At 32.9% G+C, this 21474-nt stretch overlaps 1 protein-coding gene across 2 annotated transcripts in view; it reads left to right on the top strand.

Moving 5' to 3' along the window:
* The window catches only part of STT3B (STT3B, subunit of the oligosaccharyltransferase complex (catalytic)), a 69847-nt gene that overhangs the window by 28878 nt on the left and 19495 nt on the right, over positions 1-21474 (top strand). For both annotated transcript variants that reach the window (XM_004676358.2, XM_012720524.1), the window contains exons 3-6: positions 3560-3668; positions 6064-6351; positions 12799-12864; positions 14163-14262. In XM_004676358.2, coding sequence (XP_004676415.1) covers positions 3560-3668; positions 6064-6351; positions 12799-12864; positions 14163-14262 — 563 coding nt within the window. The remainder of the gene's footprint in view (positions 1-3559; positions 3669-6063; positions 6352-12798; positions 12865-14162; positions 14263-21474) is intronic.

The raw sequence follows: 21474 nt of genomic DNA, 5'->3' as shown, positions 1-21474 counted from the left end.
AAATATACAAGGAGATCTAGAACTAATTTTTAAACTTAGAAGCCCATAAATAATTTGTTTAAATCAAAGTATATGTGATTATGGTTGTCCATTATTTCACCATCCTTTAAGAGACATACAATAGAGACAGTACAATGAATCTACAAACACATGTATTTGCCTTGGCATTTTCTTGAGAACTGAGATTTTGCTTTCTACCATGAAAGTTTTCCATATATATATATGCACACACACACACGTATATTATAAAGGTGGCAGGCGTTTTTAAATCAAAAAATCCATTTCTATCTTTTTTCCCATCAGTTTTATACATTGTCTGTGCAGATTGTTGCAGACACTATTTTCGTGTTATAAGACATTCTCCCAAAGTAGTTCTTTGTAAAAACATTATGTAAACTTGTCCTTGGTGGAAGGAATGGTATGGGTAAAACAAACTTGCCAAGTAGTACTCTTTTTTAAACATGTAGTCATAGGGATTCTTCCTGAATTTCAATTTAAAGGAATTTAGTGATAAATTGTTAGAGTAGGTGAGTTTTTGCAAGGCTCTGGTTACAAAATCAAAAATGACAGCAGATTCCAGCCATATGTCAAACAGAATTAAAAAATAATGGTACCATTAAAGATGGGAATAAATCAAAGCAAAGACAGGTAAGACATCATAAAATGAAATTGTGCATTTTCTGGAGAGAAAATAAAGAATAACCTAAATGAAGCAGATAAATGGTATTTATGGGCTGGGTGAGTTGGTACTATAAAGTGTTAATTCTCTCCAAATTTATGTGTAGAGTGAATACATTTTTAATCAAAACCCCACATGATTTTTTTTTGGTGGAATTTGCAGGCTAATTTCTAAATTTATATAGAAATGCAAAGGAACAAAAATAAGTGCATTTTAAAATGTTCTGCCATATATTAAGATTTAATTTAAAGCTGCAGTAATAAAGGTTGAATATTATTGGTGCAAGGATAGATCATAAAAACCACTTAGAACAAAATATAATTTAGATTGCATACTAATAAACCCTTAATATGTGATACAGGTGGAACTGTAGAGCAAAAGGGAAAAAACAATTGGTCCAATAAATGATGGGAATAACAATTTCTAAAGAGGATGTAAAGACAAAATTGAATCCCCATTTCTCACCACGCAAAATAATTTCAGGTGTATTAAAGACCTAATAAACAAGCTTAAATGGTAAATTGCCTTAAATGAATTTTTTTTAAGATTTATATTATTTATATATACAAGAGCTGAGGTGTAGGACAGAGGTGGGTGGGGGTGGGTGGGCAGTGAGACAGAGACAGAGAAGGGAGAATAGATGGGTTGACTGAAAAGCACCACTGCAGGGAATAGTTCGTGAGAGAGATCTGTTATACCATGTGGGTCAGCTCCCTGGCCAGGATGATGCTCATGATACTGCAGTGGCTGATAGTAATTTGATCACACTGAGAATTTACCCCCTGCACCACCAGAGAGGACCTAAAACAAGTCTTAAAACCTTGGGGGGTGGGGAGGGGTAGTGAAAGATTTCTTTCATCAGTAACAAAACATCAATCCTGTAGCAAAAAAATTGATACAACAGATTTGGGTGAAGAATTTCTATTAAAAAAATACTGCTATGAGTGAAAAGACATGCCACAGAGAATGAGAGTTTAGAATTGACAAGAGTAGTATCCAAAATAATGAAGAAGTTACTTAGATCAACTAGAAAAAATTTTGTCAAGGACTTCACAAACTTGACCCAAGAGGAAATTTTAGTGACCTGTAAAATGAAACATGTTTAACCTTAAACTGTAAGGAAATAACATACAGTTTGATAATCTTAAATGTGGATTAGATTAACAAGCAATATAAACTGTTGTCTAATGTGTCCACTTTTTATTCTTGTAGTAACTTAGATGTCATGGAGGACTGATTCATTGTTGTGTGTAATAGGGGACGAGTAGGATGTCTTTATTATGGTTCTAGAAAGAAAATAGTGACTTATTAAAAAGTACCTACTGATATGAGTCTACTGCCTTTGAAGTCCTGCTATTTAGTTCTAACTGATAAGAGAGGTCACTAGGGTTTCTGGAGGCCTTCATAGTGGTTGATTGCAAACTGGGCAAGAAAATTGGATAGAAAAGCAAGTGTCGGTTCAGGCACAAAGTAGTTAATAAAAATGAGAGAATAGGTATGTAAAAGTCAGAGTTGTGGGAGCTTTGCATACCAGGAGTGAATTGATCCACGATAAAATAGGACTTTCATTCTACTTTATATATTCATTTATGATTAGTATTTAGATATCTTAAGTTTTCAGTACATCGTATTAAGCTTATTTGTTTATAACTAATTGTGGCTTCAGACATGGATGTCAGAAAGTAGAGTTAAATTGGTCTTGATCCTTAACTTTGGGGATGCCATTTAAAATTGGAACTAGGTAGTTTCTAGGAAGCTGTCTTGATTTATTTTATCTCTATTTTAAAACTTATGAAATCAGTTATTCATTTACTAATTATTTAATAGCTATTATGTGCCATGTGCTGTGCTATATATGGGAAATACAGTGTTGTGTTTGTGGGTGTTATTTTTCTAGTGAGGCAGTTAATTGAGTAATGTGAAATTGCATCTATGGCAAGTGCTGGAAAAAAAACTACACATCCCTTAGAAATGCACTGAAGTTTGAAGGATAAATTGTTTTCATTAACTCCATTAATAACATTCGGTTCTTCATTGTGACTTTTGTTTCTCTATTGAACTTTGGATATGAGGATTTCCTAGTCATCTTCATTGTATCCAGCATGGTTCTGTGTTCTGATTCAGTTGTTTACTTCCCATGCCCAATTCCTTGTCAGTGATAGGAGGACAAGTCTGATGCTGATTGGTCCTTATAATTTACCCTGATGATTGCTGCAAGTATTCTTTTCTCACCTTTTTAGCTGCTTTATATTAAACTTGGAAAATATCCCTGAAACTGCCCTCAAAGGTTTGCATTTTACCTCTGCTAACTTCTTGGACTGCTGTTTAAGTTCTTCTCATTTGACTGTATTGATTTAATTTCTCTTTCCTTGAGGTTATTTTCTTTCTTGTCTTACAACTCCATTATAGATTATTCTCTATGATTTTAATGCCATTATAATTTACTCTTCATTCTTGTAATACTTAGGGTTATATAATATTGGAGGTGATTAGGGACTGTACTTCCATTTTAATGCTATCTTCTACCCAGTGATTCTTAATTTTGATAGTCATTGATTTCTTTGATCATTTGGTAAATTCTGTATCCATGACCCCTTTTTATTCAGATGCTTATTATTTTGCCACCTGGACCTCAAACAATTATTATTTGATAATTAGAACATTGCTATTGATTGTAGGCTTGTTTTTGTGGGGAGCAACTATTAGTTATAAGAGCTGTATTTCTATTCTTTGGAAAATAACTTGTTACTCAAATTTGAGGGAAATTGCTATAGAAAATCTAGTGTTAAAAATGCATACAGTTAATATTTAAAATAAGAAAGTCATATTTTTTCCAAAATCAAAGTTTTATAACATTTCTTTTTTTCCTCTTTCCTCTAGGTTTAACTATAGATCAACACATCATCTTGCATCTCATGGGTTCTATGAATTTTTAAATTGGTTTGATGAAAGAGCATGGTATCCACTAGGAAGAATAGTAGGTGGTACTGTAAGTATATTAGTAGTTATTTATGTTAATCATCACATTTTATAGTTAACCATTAATTGCTGCAATGATGTGGATTCTTGAATATTTTTTATAGTTACAGATACATTTTTCTGTAGCTGATTATCCAGTTATCTTTTTTTTTTTTTTTTTTTTTACTAGATATCTTTTCTTTATACTTCTCTTTAACCCCCAACCTGTTTTGGGGTCATCTCACATTAGTCACTGCTTCTGACAAGTGATGTTCTAAAGTATTAATTTCAGTTTACTTTTGTCCTACTTTTTCTTGAGTTTACTTAGATTTTTTTCTGACTTTTTGATCGTTTGTTTAGTAATTTTTAACCCTTTTAATATTAACTTCTCACTTCTCACTGTTTTAGCACCCTTAAGCTAGGTCTTAGGTGATTTGTTTTTGTTTGGCTTAAGGGTTTTGATCCTTTCACTTAATACTGGGTATTTCAACTGTGTTTTATGTATTAGCTCAGTTTGTTGTATTATGTATATATTGGCTTTATCATTAGCAGAATTTTCAAGTACTTTGATTAGCATTTAATAAAAGTACTTTAACTTGTATTACAATTGCCCTGACTTATGGATTATTTAAAATTATTTTTGATTCTTAAACATAAGAGAATTCCTACTTATATTCCCCCAATGCATTGAGGCTGCAGAACACATTTTGTCATCTTAGTCCTATGGAATTTATTATGACTTGATTTATAGCCTACTACATAGACAGATTTTATTGATGTTCCCTCTTGTGTATGTATGGAAAATGTTTTCCCTCATTTTGATGATCTCCAGTGCAAATTAGAAAAGTACTGAATGATAGAAGTGTAGAATATGGTTATTATCTGTACTTCTTGTGGTACTAATTTTTATTGTATTAATACTTGACTATAGATTGCTTCCTGATGCATTCTTAAGTTTTTTTCTCTTGAATTTATCTTTAATGAAGGCTTGTATTTTAGGCTTTGAGCCAATCCTTTTAATAATCTTTTCAACTTTTCTGGAGCCCTTTGGAGTTTTCTGGTCTTAGGACAATTTTTATAGGTTATCTTTCAGCTTTAGATTTTTTAAACCTAAAGTTGTTAAATGTGGAACCCAAATTCACATGCATGCATGATTTACTTCTCTTTTTGGACTTTGTTTCTATCCAAAGCTTTGGAAGTTAGGCAAATACTCCATACCTGTTTCTTTTGATAAATGAGCAGAATGTGTCTAATCTAGGTTTTATCAACTAGGCTTTATCTGGTAGGCCTTATTTCTGATCCCTATGTTGGTCAATAACTCTCATCCAGTTACTAAGGAGGTGTATCAGTCCTGGAGTATTTTTTTCTCTCTGTCTTGTGAACTCCCATAGTGTTGGTAACCTAACTTCGAATTTTCTCTTGACTTTTGTCATATGAAGAGTTTGTATATATGCCTTTCTTATTGGTCTTAGGTGATTTGTTTTTGTTTGGTTTAATGGTTTTTGAACCTTTCATTTAATACTGTGTGTTTCAACTATATTTTATGTATTGACTCAGTTTGTTGTATTATGTATGTATTGGCTTTATCATTAGTAATATTTTCAAGTTATTTTTATATTCTTTGAACTTGTCTGACAAAATCATACATTGGGACTGGGCATCATGTGTGGAATGCAACAAAATTTTAATTTTTGAGTGGTGATGATTACCATATGTTATTTTCCTTTCTTATCCCCATTGTCTTTCCATCCATTCACTAGGCATTGAGCATCCATTTCATGCTTGTTGATATTCTGGATGTTGGGGGAAAAACATCTTGTGAAGATGTTTGGTTGATAAGACAGTAAATTAGTAAAATAAATAATAGGGGGAAAAAATAGAATGTGAAATGATGATAAATGATATGGGAGGGAAACAAGGGAATAGATTAAATACAATGGGGAGCTTACAATTTTAAGTTGAAAGTAAGCTTAAAAATTTATACTAGTTTCAGTAATGAAGAAAAGAATCTTAGCATTTAGCTGATTCAGACAGATAGCTTAAAATAATTTTCTACTTTTCTTCAAGTCTGCTTAATATTTGATTTTCCATCTTTTAGGAAAAGGATGAGGAGTGCAGTTATTATGGGAAGTTAGACTTGGACCCTGTTTTAAAGTCAAAGTGATAAGAAAATTAGAGTTTTCCATTGTAAAACATTTTCCATTCTGGTTATTCCTTCTGTTTGTTATTTTACTTAAAAAGGTATCCCTGTAGGTATGAGTTTTGTCTAATCCAAAAAATAGTCAATTTTATAGTGTTTGTACAAGGCAAGCTTTATTGAATAAGCTGATACTTACTATAAAACAATAAAGAAAAGAACTTTTTATGTTAGTGCTCCGGTACCTTGTATCACATTTAATTAAATTTTCTGTTTTCTTTTATTCTAGGTTTACCCTGGGTTGATGATAACAGCTGGCCTTATCCATTGGATTTTAAATACTTTGAACATAACAGTTCACATAAGAGATGTATGTGTATTCCTTGCACCAACTTTTAGCGGCCTTACATCTATATCTACTTTCCTGCTTACCAGAGAACTTTGGAACCAAGGAGCAGGACTTTTAGCTGCTTGTTTTATTGCTATTGTACCAGGCTACATTTCTCGGTCAGTAGCTGGATCCTTTGATAATGAGGGCATTGCTATTTTTGCACTTCAGTTCACATACTACTTGTGGGTAAGTAACACTGTTTTGCTACCATTTCTTTCTGTTGAAATGCTGTAGGTTGTATGCATGTGTTTTACATTAGTATCATTGCAAACAGATTTGCTGTTAACTGTTCATAGTAAGTTTCATAATACAAAACATTGAAAAATGTTAGATACCTTCTTTCTCATACAATCCTGTTATGCTTCCTTTACATATGATGAAAATATCCTTCTCTTTCGAAGTCATAGCTTCAAAAAGAGGCTAACCAAAAACAAGAAATAGATTTTGGGGGGAGAGTGATCAAAATACTTAGGAAAGTTGTAATTATGATTCAGTGACTTGGCATTTTGAATTCTATTTTTGAAATTAGTATTCTTTTACTGTTGCTAAATTATTGCTTCATTTGAATATGTATACCTTTCCTTTTTTTCTTATTTTACTAGCTAGTATTTCCAATACAATGTTGTAAAAGGAGTGGTGGCACCTCCCTGGTGGGCTAGTTCTGATTAAATCTCAGAACTGTCACCTTGGTCACCTGAGTTGAATCCCCAGCTGGGGAGTAAGCCCACATATGGTGCAGCAGCCCTCTCCTGTTTTGCCCACTGCTTCCCTTAGTGCATTTCAGTGAATCCCAACTCTCTCTGGTGAATCTTTTCACCCCCAGTCCCCACACCTCTGGCCTATAGTCCCATTCTACACACACATCCCAAAAATAATAAAAGAAGAAAAGGAAAAAGGAGTGGTTAGAGGGGACATCTTGCCTTGTTGCACATCTAATAGGAAAATTTTCCATTTCCCACGATTAGCTATAGATTTTTTTGTACATACTCTTTATCAAGTTGTAGACACTGTTGTTAGTTTGCTGAGTGATTTGATGATGAATGGTTGTTAGATTTTGCTAAACGCTTTTTTTTTGCATTTGCTGATACAGATGATGGTTTTCTTTTTAGCCTTTTGATATGATGATTATATTATTTGATTCTTAAATGTTGAACTCCAGATAAATATCTCCTGGTCTTGGTGTTTAGTTCTTATAATATGTGGTTGGATTACATTGGGTAAGATTTTGTTGAGGATTTTTCATAATGGTAGCAGGAATTTTTGATCTGTAGTTTTTTTATAATATCTTTTGCTAGTTTTGGTATTAGCATATTGGTGGCATCATAGAATTAGTTAAGAAATATCCTCTGATTCTGTCTTCTGAAAGAGATTGTAGAGATTTTTGTATAATTTCACTTAAATATTTGATAGGATTCACCAGTGAACCCACATGCTTTTCCTTTGTGAAAGTTTATTAATTATTGATTCAGTGTTCAAATTGTCTTTTTCTTGTGTGATTTTTAGCAGATTTTGGCTTTCAAGAGATTGGTCCACTTCATCTAGGTTATCAAATTTGTGGACAAATTGTTGCTCATAGTATTCCTTTATTTGGGATTTCTGTTCTTTCAATTACTTTCAAGCTCTGTAATTTACTGAGGTTGGGGGCAAGAATATGATAACATAATTTTTTAAAATTATATAATATATATTGAAAATGACTTCAAGGAAATGTACCACAGCACTAACAAAGGCTACTTCAGTGTGACTAAATTATAAAAGTGGTAGTATCACTCCTCTTCAAGTATTTAGAGTTAAGTATTGAAATTTCCAATCATAAGTTGTTTCTTTTAGTTCTGTCAGATTCTACTTCCATTTTATTAGACTTAAATTATTTGACATTATTTAATTAGAATTTAGAGATCTTTATTGTAGTAGGATTTTTTCCTCTCTAGGAATGGTTTTTTTCTTAAAATTTATTTTGTCTACTATAAAGTTGTTATTCTCTTCCATATGATCCCTGTTTGCATGGCGTTATCTTTTTCCATATTTTAATGTCAGCTTATTTTGTATTTCTAAAATTAAAGATTTTATATATAGCAGGTGTCGCTTTTTTAAAAAAGATTTATTTATGAATACAGAACTGGGGTTACGGGCAAGAGGTGAAAGCGCGGTGAGAGGATTCACCAGAGACAGAATGAGGAGCAGAACAGGCCAACTGATGAAATACACTGCTGAGGGGAGCAGCGGGTGGGCCAGGAGAGGTCTGCTGTGACATGTGGGTCACCTCCGTGGCAGGCGGGATCGAATTCATGCTTAAGTGGCCTTAGTTTTTTAGTGCTGCGCTTTAACCCACTGCGCCACCAGGGAGAGCCCAGGTGCTGCTTTTTTAACCTTCCTGACCATTTCTGCCTTTTGACGACTGGAGTATATTTAGTTCATTTAATGCGATTTTTAAAAATTGACGAAATATTTATCTGCCACTCACCTTCTTTGTTTTTTACGCCTTTTTTGTTTCTCTTCATCCTTCACTCTTTTTTGTATTAAAATATATTTTCAGGTATCAATTTAATTGATTTTCACTTGTTTATAGCAGTTGATAAAAAGAATAAATTATGCATCCTGGTGTTATCACAGTCTATTTCAGGTTAACCCTCACATATTCCGCTAAAATTATGTAGCTTCTTCAATACAGCTCCATTTTTTTCTCCATTCCTTTGAGGTATTATTGTTTTCATATGTTTTGTAGTTATGTATGTTATTATGAACTTAAGTATATAGGTTGTAACTTAATCCATGTATTTATATTAGCTATATAGAATTTATTTTCTCCTAACATATTAAAGGAAAAAAAGCTCCAGACTTTTCCATTTTCCATGTTTTCATTCTTTCCAGTAGATCAGATTTCCATATGGTGTGATTTCCTTATAAAGTCCAAAATGCCTCTCAAGCATCATTTACTAAAGTCTCTCCAATTCCTTGTGAATAGTACAAGTGATGTTTTCTGAATTTGCATGTTGCTATTTCCTCTTAATTGTTGACTTCTCATTCCCCATTCATACTTATCCTTACGGCCACTATGTTACACGCTTATAGATTTTGTTTGCTCATTTCTGCTTTCATAACACTTATTTCATAATATTTGCCTCTTTTTTAACACTTGGCATTTCATTTATTCTAGGAATTAATCTTTCTCTCCACTTTTTGCATCTCTGAAATTAAAGCATGTATTAAGAGTCATAGTCCATAGAGTCTGCTGAAATATGTGTACTGCTCACTCACATGTTTTTCTGTTTACCTTTTCCTGTACATCATGAGCTTTTTGTATCTCACATCCCTACTACATGCCGACTACTGGAATCGATGCACTTTGAGTGGTTGACTGGATACTCTGCACCTTTCCTGCCTTGTTGCTGTTAAAGTTCTGCTCAAATACTGCCTCCTCATTAAAAGTTCTTATAATTTTAACCCTCCCAAAATACTTCCCTGCTTTTAGAATTCAGAATCTTTACAGATTTATTTGGCATATCTATATTCACCTTTTGATCACTAATGTATGGTAACTTAACTATAGTTCTTGCTTTTGTGTTTTTGCCTCAGTTGTGGCAGAACTTAGCTACAATTAGTGTGTTCGAAAATCATTTTTTGTGTACAAGTAATTATTGAAGAACATGTTTGATTCATATTATATATCCTTTTCTCTTTTTCTCTAAGCCCATACAGTAGGCTTTAGAATTTGAGGAGCTTTCAGGTTGTAAATATATCTTGATAGTTTTTAGTAATATTTTGTAGCAGTCTATGAGTTTATTAATCAACAATAATTTAAATGAAGGAAGTTTTGTCCAAAGAAGTATTAACTGATAGAAGAGATCAAAGGTAAACACTGTGTCGCAATTCCAGGCCTGAGGGAGACTATTCAAGGAAGGACAAACTTGGAAAGAATTCATATCTTGCTAGAGAGTCATAGAGTCATGATTTAGCCTACTATCAACATAGAAGTCCTGTGGCTGGTTATGCTAGAGCTGCTTTGGAGTTGCTGGACAAGCCAATGGCCACCATCTAGAGTACAGGCATATAGAGGCTGGAAAGTTGATAACCTGTAGCTTGGTTTATAGTGATTTTATGGTTACTCAGGTGGGGGATAAGAAAGCTTCAGGTTAAGTGTAGGATTTCTGGTTAACGTTGAAAGAGAACTGCAGAAGGGTTATTACTGGATCAAGGCTGAAAAGTCACATAAGGACTGTGTACTGTACTCATGACTGGAGTCAGCAATGTAGACGTTCTCACTTTTCACAACCATACTGCCAAATTTATTTGACACCTGAAATAAATGCAAAGCCTCTGATCCTGAAGTGTTTCTCTAACATACTCTAATGAGAAAACTTACCATACTTTCTTTAAAGGAAAAATTCTTAAAGGAATTTTGTTGTTTATCAAAGGACACATACTGAAGTATGCATGTGGGGCTTAAAAGCAGTAAGATAACTGATGGTAATATGAAGCACTGAATGTCCATTTGCAAGCTTTCCCTGCCAGTATTTTTTCTTCTCTACTTTCAGTTTACGGAGCACCCTATCCTGTGTACACTCAGACTTTAGGTTCAACTTTTCTCTTGATTGTTTTGTTGATTTGCATTTTGCGACACTTTTGATTCACTGTTTCTGGCCTGTCACATAAGGTCTTTCTTAACATCATTTGTTGCTTCCCTTTCTAAAAATTATGTTTGGTTTCTCTTCCTTTTGGTCTCTGTAGAATTTTGACAGCACTGCTTGTTTCCACTTCTGGAGATTGGATATTACAGGAATAATCTGTTTGCCCTACAAATTTTTTCACTTTAAAATTCAATATTTTCATACACAGTTGACCCTTGAACAACACAAGTTTTGAACTGTATATAATACTGTAGTGCTTACTGTACTCTATTACAATTTCATGGCCATTTCTAGTACTATTTTGGTGAGTTCAAGTGTTGGGATTATCTGCTGAAAACACTGTGTGATGCTAATAATTTCTGGGGCAGTTTGTCGCTTAGTAAATTGCCTAGCAAAGGATCTCTGGTCTTTCCCACATATTTTTATTTGTATTTAGTCCAATACTATATACTTTGATTAATACCATAGGACCTTTAGGAAGTTCCCAAAGGGGTGATGCTGGAAGTGCCATCAAGACATTGAATAATCATGACATTACAAGAAAAAATAGAATTGCTTTTGATAATACCATAGACAATACTAATACAGGTACTAACAGATAATTTTTCTTGTATACAGACAACATAAATTCTTGTATCAGTATATATGGCATAGGATTGTAAATGTAGTTTCACTACCATTATCTTAATTTCTCTAGCTTAATTTACTGTAAGAAAACAGTATATGATGCATATAACATACAAAATATGTGTTAATAAACTGTGGTATTGGTAAAACTTCCAATCAATAGCTATTGGTTAAGTCAGATTATATGGTAATTTTCAACGGTTGAACTGTACTCTTCTCTCTATTGACACTTTAGCATAAGACTTGCCTTATTTTACTCTGTTAAAAGTAAACAATAATTTTCAAAATCACAGTGTGTTTTTTGAGGAGGAGGGTCTGTATTTTGTCATATTTATATAATCATTATATATATATAAATATACACACACACGCTATATTGTTGAATTCAAAGCAGCCTTACTAGTCAAAATAGAGGATAGGCAGATCAATCTTTTTGTATGTGGTAAACTAAGAATGTATAGGTTTTCCTACTTTTTTTTTTTTTAAGATTTATTTATTTATGCGTACAAAAATGGGGTATAGGCTGGAGGTGCAGGGACGGAGAGAGGGTTCATCAGACAGTGGGGAGCAGAACAGGCAATTTGATGAAGTACAGGTTTCCCTACTTTTCTCCCTCTTATTGTTTTAATGAATTGCATTTGTTTTAATGAGTTGTCATTTCTTTAGGATATTCACTTGCTTAATCTTAAAGATAACCCTTAGTTTATAGCATAAATATTTAGAGTTTGTGTTTCTGAAATTTAAAATTCAGTTTTCTGTAGGTGCTAATATATTTTGCATTTTCAAGTTAACAAAAACTCTTAATCTGAAGGTTGTTAGTTGGCATCTTAAAACTTCATTGCAGGTTTTCTTTTCAGTCACAGTAACTGAGATTTATACTGATATATCATTAAAACTATTGTAGGGTTACAAAGTTCTTAAAGCTATTGATTATGATATCTGAAAATTTATAGATGATGGAAAGTTTAAAAATGGATGCTCATAATTAGATTAAAGTGAGATACAGGCGATCACATATTCAAATAAAGAAAAACTACAGAATAAGGTATTATGTGTAATGAAACTAACATGAAAATGTAATTGAGATTAGTTGCTTTTAAGTGAAATATATAATTTGTCTAATGATGATTTTTTAATACAGAAAATCTCTAAGTAAAAACGAATTAATACTGTTCTTAAACTGTCTTACATTACCCAATATTATTAAGATACATACTAAGTAGACCAGAATAACTTTGGTAGTTTTTTAAAAATAATGCATATAATATTAAAATGTTACTTTTAGTAATGTAACTTCACAAAACATTTAACTTTTTTAATATAGCAGGAGCATTTATAGACATTTTCATTCTATCAGTTACTTGTTTTTTTGTTTTAGGTAAAATCTGTAAAAACTGGGTCAGTTTTTTGGACGATGTGTTGCTGTTTATCATATTTCTACATGGTAAGCTTTCATATTTGAAACTACAAGCAGTATAAAAGTTTTTGACAGACCAGTTCCTCCTCCTCTTCATACTATTTCCATAAAGGGCTAGTTTTCCACTCTTTCTTTTAAAATCTTTAGGCCCTTAATTTTAATGTATGGAATTCTCTTTCATTACTGCTATCTTCTTCCATACTCCCATCCCTGGGACCTAAATGGACTTTTGCTTTTGCAAGAACTACTAATACACAGCCCTGCAAATGTAATATTGAGCAAGTAAAATCAATCTTTCTTTTCAAATGTACAGCTTTGATAAAATAATGGCCACAACCTCTAGGTTAAACTGCAAGTACTTAATTTTGCGTAAAAATGGCAGTTCAGTATCACTTTTTCATGCTTCTGCCCTTTTTTGCCATGCTTATGACTGAAGCAGTAAACTACCTTGTTCTGTGTATTATAAAATGAAGTTCCCTCACAGATATTTCTGATATATTTTAGGCAGTATGTATGTTAGCAGATAGCCTCATAAAGTAACTCTTAGTACAAATGATTCTTTTAGGCTTTATTAGAGCATATCCAAATATTTAGATCTTGACATTACATTTCTCACTATTGAATGTACTTCAAAAAAAAAATCTCATTAGTTGAGGGTAACCATTTATTTTCAGATTTTTTTTATTTTGACATGAACACACAGTTATTTTTAACAGATGCTCTAACTCTGTAATAGACTAAACATTAAAATGGGATTTTGATTTGTAACTTAATAGTAGGAAAGTTATACTCAAGGTACATCCTTTATTTTGAGACTCATAGCATATCCAGATCATTTCGTATTTCCTTTAGTTGAGATGTTCACTTATGCTAACATTTATTGCTCTTAATTCTTAGTGAGACTTCTTGCAAAAATCTATCATTGAAATAGGTGGGCATGGGGAGGTGTTGTGTGGGAAGTGAGAGCCATCTCTTTCTTTAATAATTCATGATCTTTATCCTATAAACCCTTATCTTTATAGTAGTCTTTTTACTGCCAATGTACAGATCACACTATTCTCAACATTTTTATTAAGCTTAATTAACTTTGAACATTTCTGCAGTGAATGTAAAAAAAAAAAACCACCAGTTTTGTGGAATTGTCAATCTCAATAAAATTAAGAAATAGGTTGTTATGGGTTATATATAAATCCACCCATAAGTATTTCAAAATTGCTGAAAATTGTGCTTTAGATTTGCTAATTATATGTTTAGGTTGTCATAACAAATATAATTTTCTTGTTTTAGGAAACAGATTGTTTAACTTAGCATTTATTTACCCATAGGTCTCTGCTTGGGGTGGTTATGTGTTTATTATCAACCTTATTCCACTGCATGTATTTGTGTTGTTACTGATGCAGAGATACAGCAAAAGAGTCTACATAGGTAAGTGGCCTGACTTTTGGAATCTAATCAGCTGCTAAAAGGTGTTTTATATACATTCTATTCATTGAACAAACATTTCTGTTTGCCAGTAATACCCATGAAAAGGTAAAAATAAATTTATGTTGATGTTTCTTTTATATTAAGGAGTGTCAAGCATTTTTATCTACTTTACATTTAACTACTTTTCCTCAATGAGTTTTTGATTTGTAGTAATTACTTTTAAGATTTAGTATTTGTCAGCTCTTTTTAACAAATTGGGAGAGGACTAGGCATTTCCACCAGGAGAAACATAAATATAAATTCAGTATTCTCACTGTAAGAGATTGAGCATTCTCACGGTAAACAAATTATTAAGCTTTTGAAAGCCCTTTCTGAATGTAATATATGAAATAAACTGTTAGTCTGTTTGGACTGTTGTCACAAAATACTATAGACTACGTAGAAAATTTTAACAGAAAATTTTCCCACCAAATTCTGGAGGCCCTAAGTCCTTATAGCAAGGTGCTGTTATGATCACATTCTTGTGAGGGCTCACTGTTTCATGGCTGGCACCTTTTCTCTTTGTTGTCACATGTGAAAGGGATTGAGTAAACGCTCATGGGACTTTTTGAAAAAAGATAGTAGTTCTCTTAGTTTCCATGACTTATTTAGCTTATTAAGGACCCCTCTTAAAATCAACTTGGACATTAGATTTTAAAACATGAATTTTGGTGGGGGGCACAAACAGATCATAATATAACTGAGTACAAAAGTGTTTATTTTCTATACAGTTTAAAAACACTTCTTTTGATAAGGTGCTTAGTGACAGATGACATCTGTAATCTTTCAGCTCATTTTCCATAGTAGAGAGAGAACATTTAGGGATTTCAGTTAGCAGAAAAGTTGTCATCTGAAACCAATGTCTTAGTAAATACACCAGCCTATGATAATTATTTTGGAAAGCATTACACAAAGATAACGCTTATTTGAATAAAAAAACAAAAAACAGTAGTTTCCAGTTCCTATAAAACTTAATCATAGAATTACCATACAACCCAGAAATTGTTTTGTGTTTTTTTTTTAAAGATTTATTTATTTGTGCATACAGAACTGGGGTACAGGCCAGAGGCTCAGGGGCAGCTAGAGGCTTCACGAGAGACAGAGTGGGAAGCAGAACAGGCAGATTGACGAAGTACACTGCTGTGGGGAGCTGCGGGTGGGTCAGGAGAGGTCTGCCACACCATGTGGTCACCTCCGGGGCAGGCAGGAATCGAACTAACGTAGAAGTGGCTTTAGCTTCTTAGTGCAGTGCTTTAACCCACTGGGCTACCAGGGAGGACCACAACCCAGAAATTCTACTCCCAGGTATAAGAAAATCAGAAATATATATCCACCAAAAAACAAAACTTGTGCATTAATGTTCATGGCAATATTCATTATTCACAACAGATAAAAAATGAAGACAACCCTTAATGTCTATGAACAGGTGAGTGGATAAATAAAGCATGGTATATCCATACAGTAGACTATCTCTTGGCCATAAAAATCAAATAAAGTACTAATAACATGCTACATTGTGAGCCTTGCAAATATTATGCTAAAATATGCCATACACAAAAAGCAAAATAGCAATGTCCAAAATAGACAAAAAGTAGATTGAGTGATTGCAAGGCTTGTGGAAAGGAGGTGGGGAGTAGAGGTGTGAGTAGTATTGGTTTGTGGGAGGCTGAGGATTCCTTTTAGGATGAGAAAATACTCAGAAATCAGATAGTGAGTGGTTCTTTTGTGGACATAAGGTCCACTCAGTGGTAAATTTTTGAAGGGCAAATTTTTTTATAGAGTATAAGTTGTACCAATTGGAAGCAAAAAAAGAACAATAAGCACAGTATATTTATAGTCAATTCAGCATTTTTTTATGACAAGCACCACTGAAATGATTAATATATCAAGTTCTTCTGTGCCCCAAACATTGCATTTCATGTATTTAACTCATCTAATATTCATAACTACACTTTGGAGGAGGGTAAATAATGCTACTATCTTTACTTTGCAGATGAGAAAACATAATTTGTTCAAAATAATGTGACTTTTTAAAATAGTTTATTTTTACATCATTTTGTGCATTTTCCCATCTCAGCTGTAATCCCCATGGGCTTTCCATCACCAGATCACCACTGTGCCATCACCATAATCCTGTGAATTTTCCTCCCCCCACTGTTTTTGATCCCATTCCCCACTCCACCCCCATAAAATGTCTCTGGCATATGACTTCACAAAATAATGTGACTTTTAATGGAACTGAAGCATGAACTTAGATGTTTGGACTCAGCAACCCATGAAGTTCAAAATCTCCAAAACCATGTACCTATCATATAAATACTTCATTGTTGAAATATGCCAACCTATGATTACTTTCTCTTCTCCTGAAGAAACACTGAAGAGAGTCTTTGGGACTCAGAAAGGAGAATATGAGGTTAAACTATGATTTTTAGCTTTCAGTTTTTAGTTTTGGAAAGACATGACAATGATTATTGGACATAAGCTAATAGTTTATTGTAATATTCTAAGACTTTGTGAGTTATGAAAATTTAACGTATGTGGTATAGAAATCAGTAGAAAATTGAGGGATAGGCTTTTTGTGAACTATTCCTTGAATCAAGGAGAGGAGGGAGAGCCAAAGAAGTTAGAAGTAGCCACATAAAAATGTTTGAAGAGAAAAAAGTATTTTCTACTTAAGAGTTGAAAACTTAAGCATATCCATCTACCCTTGATTGTTATACTAAAGATCAAGTTGTATGTAAAAATTGAGAAATGGCTTTGTATTTTGGTGACTAGAATTTCTGTGGTTCCTTTAAGAAATCATGCAATTTAATACTGCCTTGTACTTTGGTTTACCTGTGAGCATATTTTTTTTTCCCAGAGGGAAGGAGAATAAAGTGGTTTAGAGATGTTATGTATGTGTAAAAGATTTGGAAATGTCTCTGGTAATTCAAAGTATTCAAATTCTCTACCCTACCATTCTTGTTGTTGTTTTTTTTTTTTAATCTCATGTGTCAGTCTAGACATATTATAGGTGATTTTTATGCTTTCATAGAGTTTAAAAGTAGCTGGAAAGTTGTGGTATAACTAGAAACATTAGAATACTTAAAGGATTTTTTAAATTACACAACTTCACAAGTGGGTATTTTAGAGATTCATTTTGATGGGAAAATTTTACTTCAAGTACACCTTTAGAGGGAGATACTGCTGTTTCTGAAGCATGCACTGTTGATTCACTATTAACTCACAAAGAAGTACTCTGTCTTACACTAAGAACCAGGATATTTAGAACAAGGGTCTTAACCTAGTAGTCATTACTTTGATCAAAAAGACCTCTCAGTAAATAGAAACAAAAAATCATTGTGTTGTACAAACTAAACAGAAGTCATAAATGATTTGATGCTCTTAATGTAGAATAGACCTGAGAGAGATTTACTTTTAAGGGTCTATTCTCTTTGAGAATTGTATCTGTTTTAGAGTCCAAGTGATTTGCTTCTGTGTAGTAGAAGTTAACAGATTCTTAGCAGTATTAAATGAATTTAGAAGCCTCCTTACTTATGATAGTTTGCATTTTTAAAAAGGCTACCTTAGGAGGGCCTGTTAAAGTATTTACAAATTTAGAGATCTTATTGGCTTGATGCATGCATTGGACAATATCCTATCACCATATTCCAGGGGATTATATAAAACAGGAAGGTATTTATAAACAGGAAGAGATTGGGACAAGTTTCTTAGCAATAGAAAATTTATTTCAGGTAAAGCCATCTTCCCTCAGGGAAGGCAGAGGTTCTTACTCAGATTATCTCACTGAATAAATCTTTGCCCACTAAGCGACACCTGATTGATTGGGTTAGTATGACATTTGAGTAAGAGTTGAAACTACAATTGGCATTAAATCTGGTTGGGGACTGGGTATGAAAGACTCCATTTTGGACCCTTTTTTTCTGTGTTTAATAGACTTGAATCATTAAACTTTGTGGTGATGACACAATTTCTGTTATTTTTACTATGTTCATTTTACTCTATGATTAAACGTATTTGCTGATATTTATTATTGCTTATTGTGGCAGATTTAGTCTATTAGAGGCCTAGAAGTTTACCAAAGAACAATGTCTAATATTTTTCATATGTAAAAATTGCTTATATATTTCATGAGATTCTCATGCAATCTCTAAACATACATACCAGATACATATTTTTCATTATACTTTGATGTTACCTCATTAACCACTGCCAGAAAGTAAATGAACATCTTCCATTTGATAGAACTGGAACTCAAAACCCATTTATTTCTTCTAGATTTGTTTTTTCCTGCTATATTGTATGTTGAATTTCATTTTTGGTATCAGAACGGAATGTTTTTGAGTTGTAAGTAAGTGTATTTTGAATGAGTCCTTGCTGCTTTTACAAATGCAGAGTTTATAAAATAGCTTCTCAGTGACTCATTTTTTAAAAGATTTATTTATTTATTCATACAGAACTGGGGTACAGGCCAGAGATTTGGAGGGTGAGAGGATTCACCAGAAACAGAGTGGGGAGCAGAACAGGCAGATCAACGAAGTACACTGCTGAGGGGAGCAGCGGGCCAGCTGGAGAGGTCTGCCAGGCCATGTGGATCTCCTCCGGGGCAGGCGGGGATCGAACTCATGCGGAAGTGGCTTAAGCTTCTTAGTGCAGTGCTTTAACCCGCTGCGCCACCAGGGAGGGCCCTCAGTGACTCATTTTTTACATAATTTATCATGAATTGCATCCTGGGAAAAGAAAGTATTTTTCTCTTTATGTTTACCAGTTAAGTTGTATGTTATTTTATTATATATTTTTCATATATGACTTAATCATACACTGGTCCGGGGAAATACTTTTTAAAGCTTTAATGTATGTAAATTTCTTAGCTTCATTCACCCTGCTCATATAGGAGGGTTCATAGTGATCCAAGAGTATAGTATCTTTACTAATCAAATATTTTTAAATATGATTTAAAGGTTTATAAGAATTTTATATGTAAAGCAATATTGATTTGATTTTTAAAGTACTTCCCCACCCAACCCCCCTTTTGTGTGTTAATACTATTTTAGTTAAGAGAGAAGGGAGGGAGACAAAGGATTATTTGGTTAATCCTTTATATTTAGTAGCATAAAAAGAATATTGTCTTAAATTGTACGATTTTGTCAGGGAGAAGGTCTTTTAAAAAGTTACCTTGGTATTGCCAGAGCTTCTCAAAACTTAAAATTTTAGTCTAAGTAGGATTGGACATTTACAGTGCTTAAATTTTTTTATTTAAAATATTATATTTGCTTATAACACTATATAGGTTTCAAATGCACAGTGTTATAAATCATCACCTAGTGTTCACCGAAATTGGCATTTGCTTTGTAGAAAACGCATTTGTATACCATCTATTCTATTATAATGTGATCCTACCTACCCCCTACATACCTTAGTACAGTGAAAATGTTTGGTGCTTTTGCCAAATCAGAGAAAAGTTTTTGGTTAAAAAAAAGGAAACGAATAATGGCCTTTATATATCTTTCTAATGATCTCTTCCCTCCTCCCCCCCCAAATTCTCTAACACATTGGAGGTATGATCTACAATAATGAATGCCAGTACTGTGCTTCCACAGGATGGCACTGTGGTAACATTTTCATGATGTAATAAATGATTTACAACATTGGTGGTATGCATTTTCTGAGAGTTCACAACTGTGATGGGAGACTTTACTCTTCTGTTTTAAACAATAGAACGTGGTAGATCAATGTGGAGGAATTAAAAGCTGTAATAGATACAGTTTGGTTAGAGCTCCCAGAAAATTTCTAAAGAAAATTGGTGGGAAATGATTGCTAAGGGTTTGATGTCTTCTAAGACCATTAAGACACTGATACCAATGCTACCTACTTCTTGTTAATGTCTTACAGAGTTAGAGTTTTGTTTCACTGGAGTCATGTACATGTGATTAATTATATTTGGTTATTTGTGTACATTTTTCATTTCCCCAATTCAGTTTGATACCTAACTTTGTAAGGGTAGAGTTAAAAAGATTTTGTATTTTTAGAATATCATGTCCATAACAAGAAGTTAGTATGTGAGTAATTTAGTAAAAGAGGCTATTTTTTGCACACTATTAGAAGCTGTAGTACATAGCCTAGAGAAAAGCATGTTTACATTTTGCAGTGGAAATTGTTTATTCATTATAATTAAGTCACTTCACTCTTTCTACTCTAGTGTCTCATTCTTACTTTCTCTGTTTTATGAGAAGAAATTAAGTTGATTGGATTTGGTCATAATCTCAAAATATAAAATCCTGAACAACAAAATACCTAAAACCTGAAATTCCCAAATCATAATGCCGAAAGATCAAAATCTTGAAAGCATAATTCTGGAACAGATAATTCTTAGAATTTTTAAAAAGACATTTATACTTTTAAATGGGATTTGTTTGAAAAGCAAACACAAATAACACATTTTGAGGCACTTTTAAATAATAAACTCTCAGGAGACATGTTCCCTTTCACAAATGCATTTGTACCAAAAAATCACTTCATTATTGAAGAAGTTTGAATGTTTTTACATATCATAAAATTCTTAGAGTCAACATTATGAAAACAGGAGTCAAATTTGTAAAACATGCATAAAAAGAATTGGGACTTTTAAGTCTTCATTCAGTTATACCTCCAGTATTGGAAATGATAGTTATTTCATTTTCATAGTATTTCACTCATAATAGTGAATTATAAAAAATATTGCTAACAATTTAAAATAGGGAAAGAAAAACTAAAAATTCAATATGTAACATTCGCAGTTGCATAGCAATAGCTCATAAGAAATGGTAGACTTTCATGATGATTAACTTTAAAGGCTTTGAGGAATAACTGCTTTTTTTCTTTAAGACAGAATACTTTCATATTCATTCTGTGTAGTGCTGTTCAGTTTGCAGTTCTTCTACAATTTGATAGACAGTGTACAAGCATTCCCTACTAAGTTTTCCCATCTTTGGTGCCTTACCTCCTCTATGCTTTGGGTTCTTAGAAATCATTCCACGTACATTAGCTGGACTTCTTTATGTCAAATTCAGCTTTAATTCATTGAAAAACTGGAATAATTTCCCCTGGAAGGAAGTGCTAATTTAAGACATAAGATACACTTTTAAATTGAAGTTTTCAACTTTGAGAAAGTGTTCCTTTAAGAATAAATACTCT

The sequence above is a fragment of the Condylura cristata genome, unplaced genomic scaffold (genome assembly GCF_000260355.1).
Source record: "Condylura cristata isolate star-nosed mole 26May11 unplaced genomic scaffold, ConCri1.0 scaffold00004, whole genome shotgun sequence".
Classification (NCBI taxonomy): Eukaryota; Metazoa; Chordata; class Mammalia; order Eulipotyphla; family Talpidae; genus Condylura; species Condylura cristata.
The sequence above is the reverse complement of the archived record's forward strand: the minus strand, read 5'-3'. Positions and strand labels throughout refer to the sequence as shown.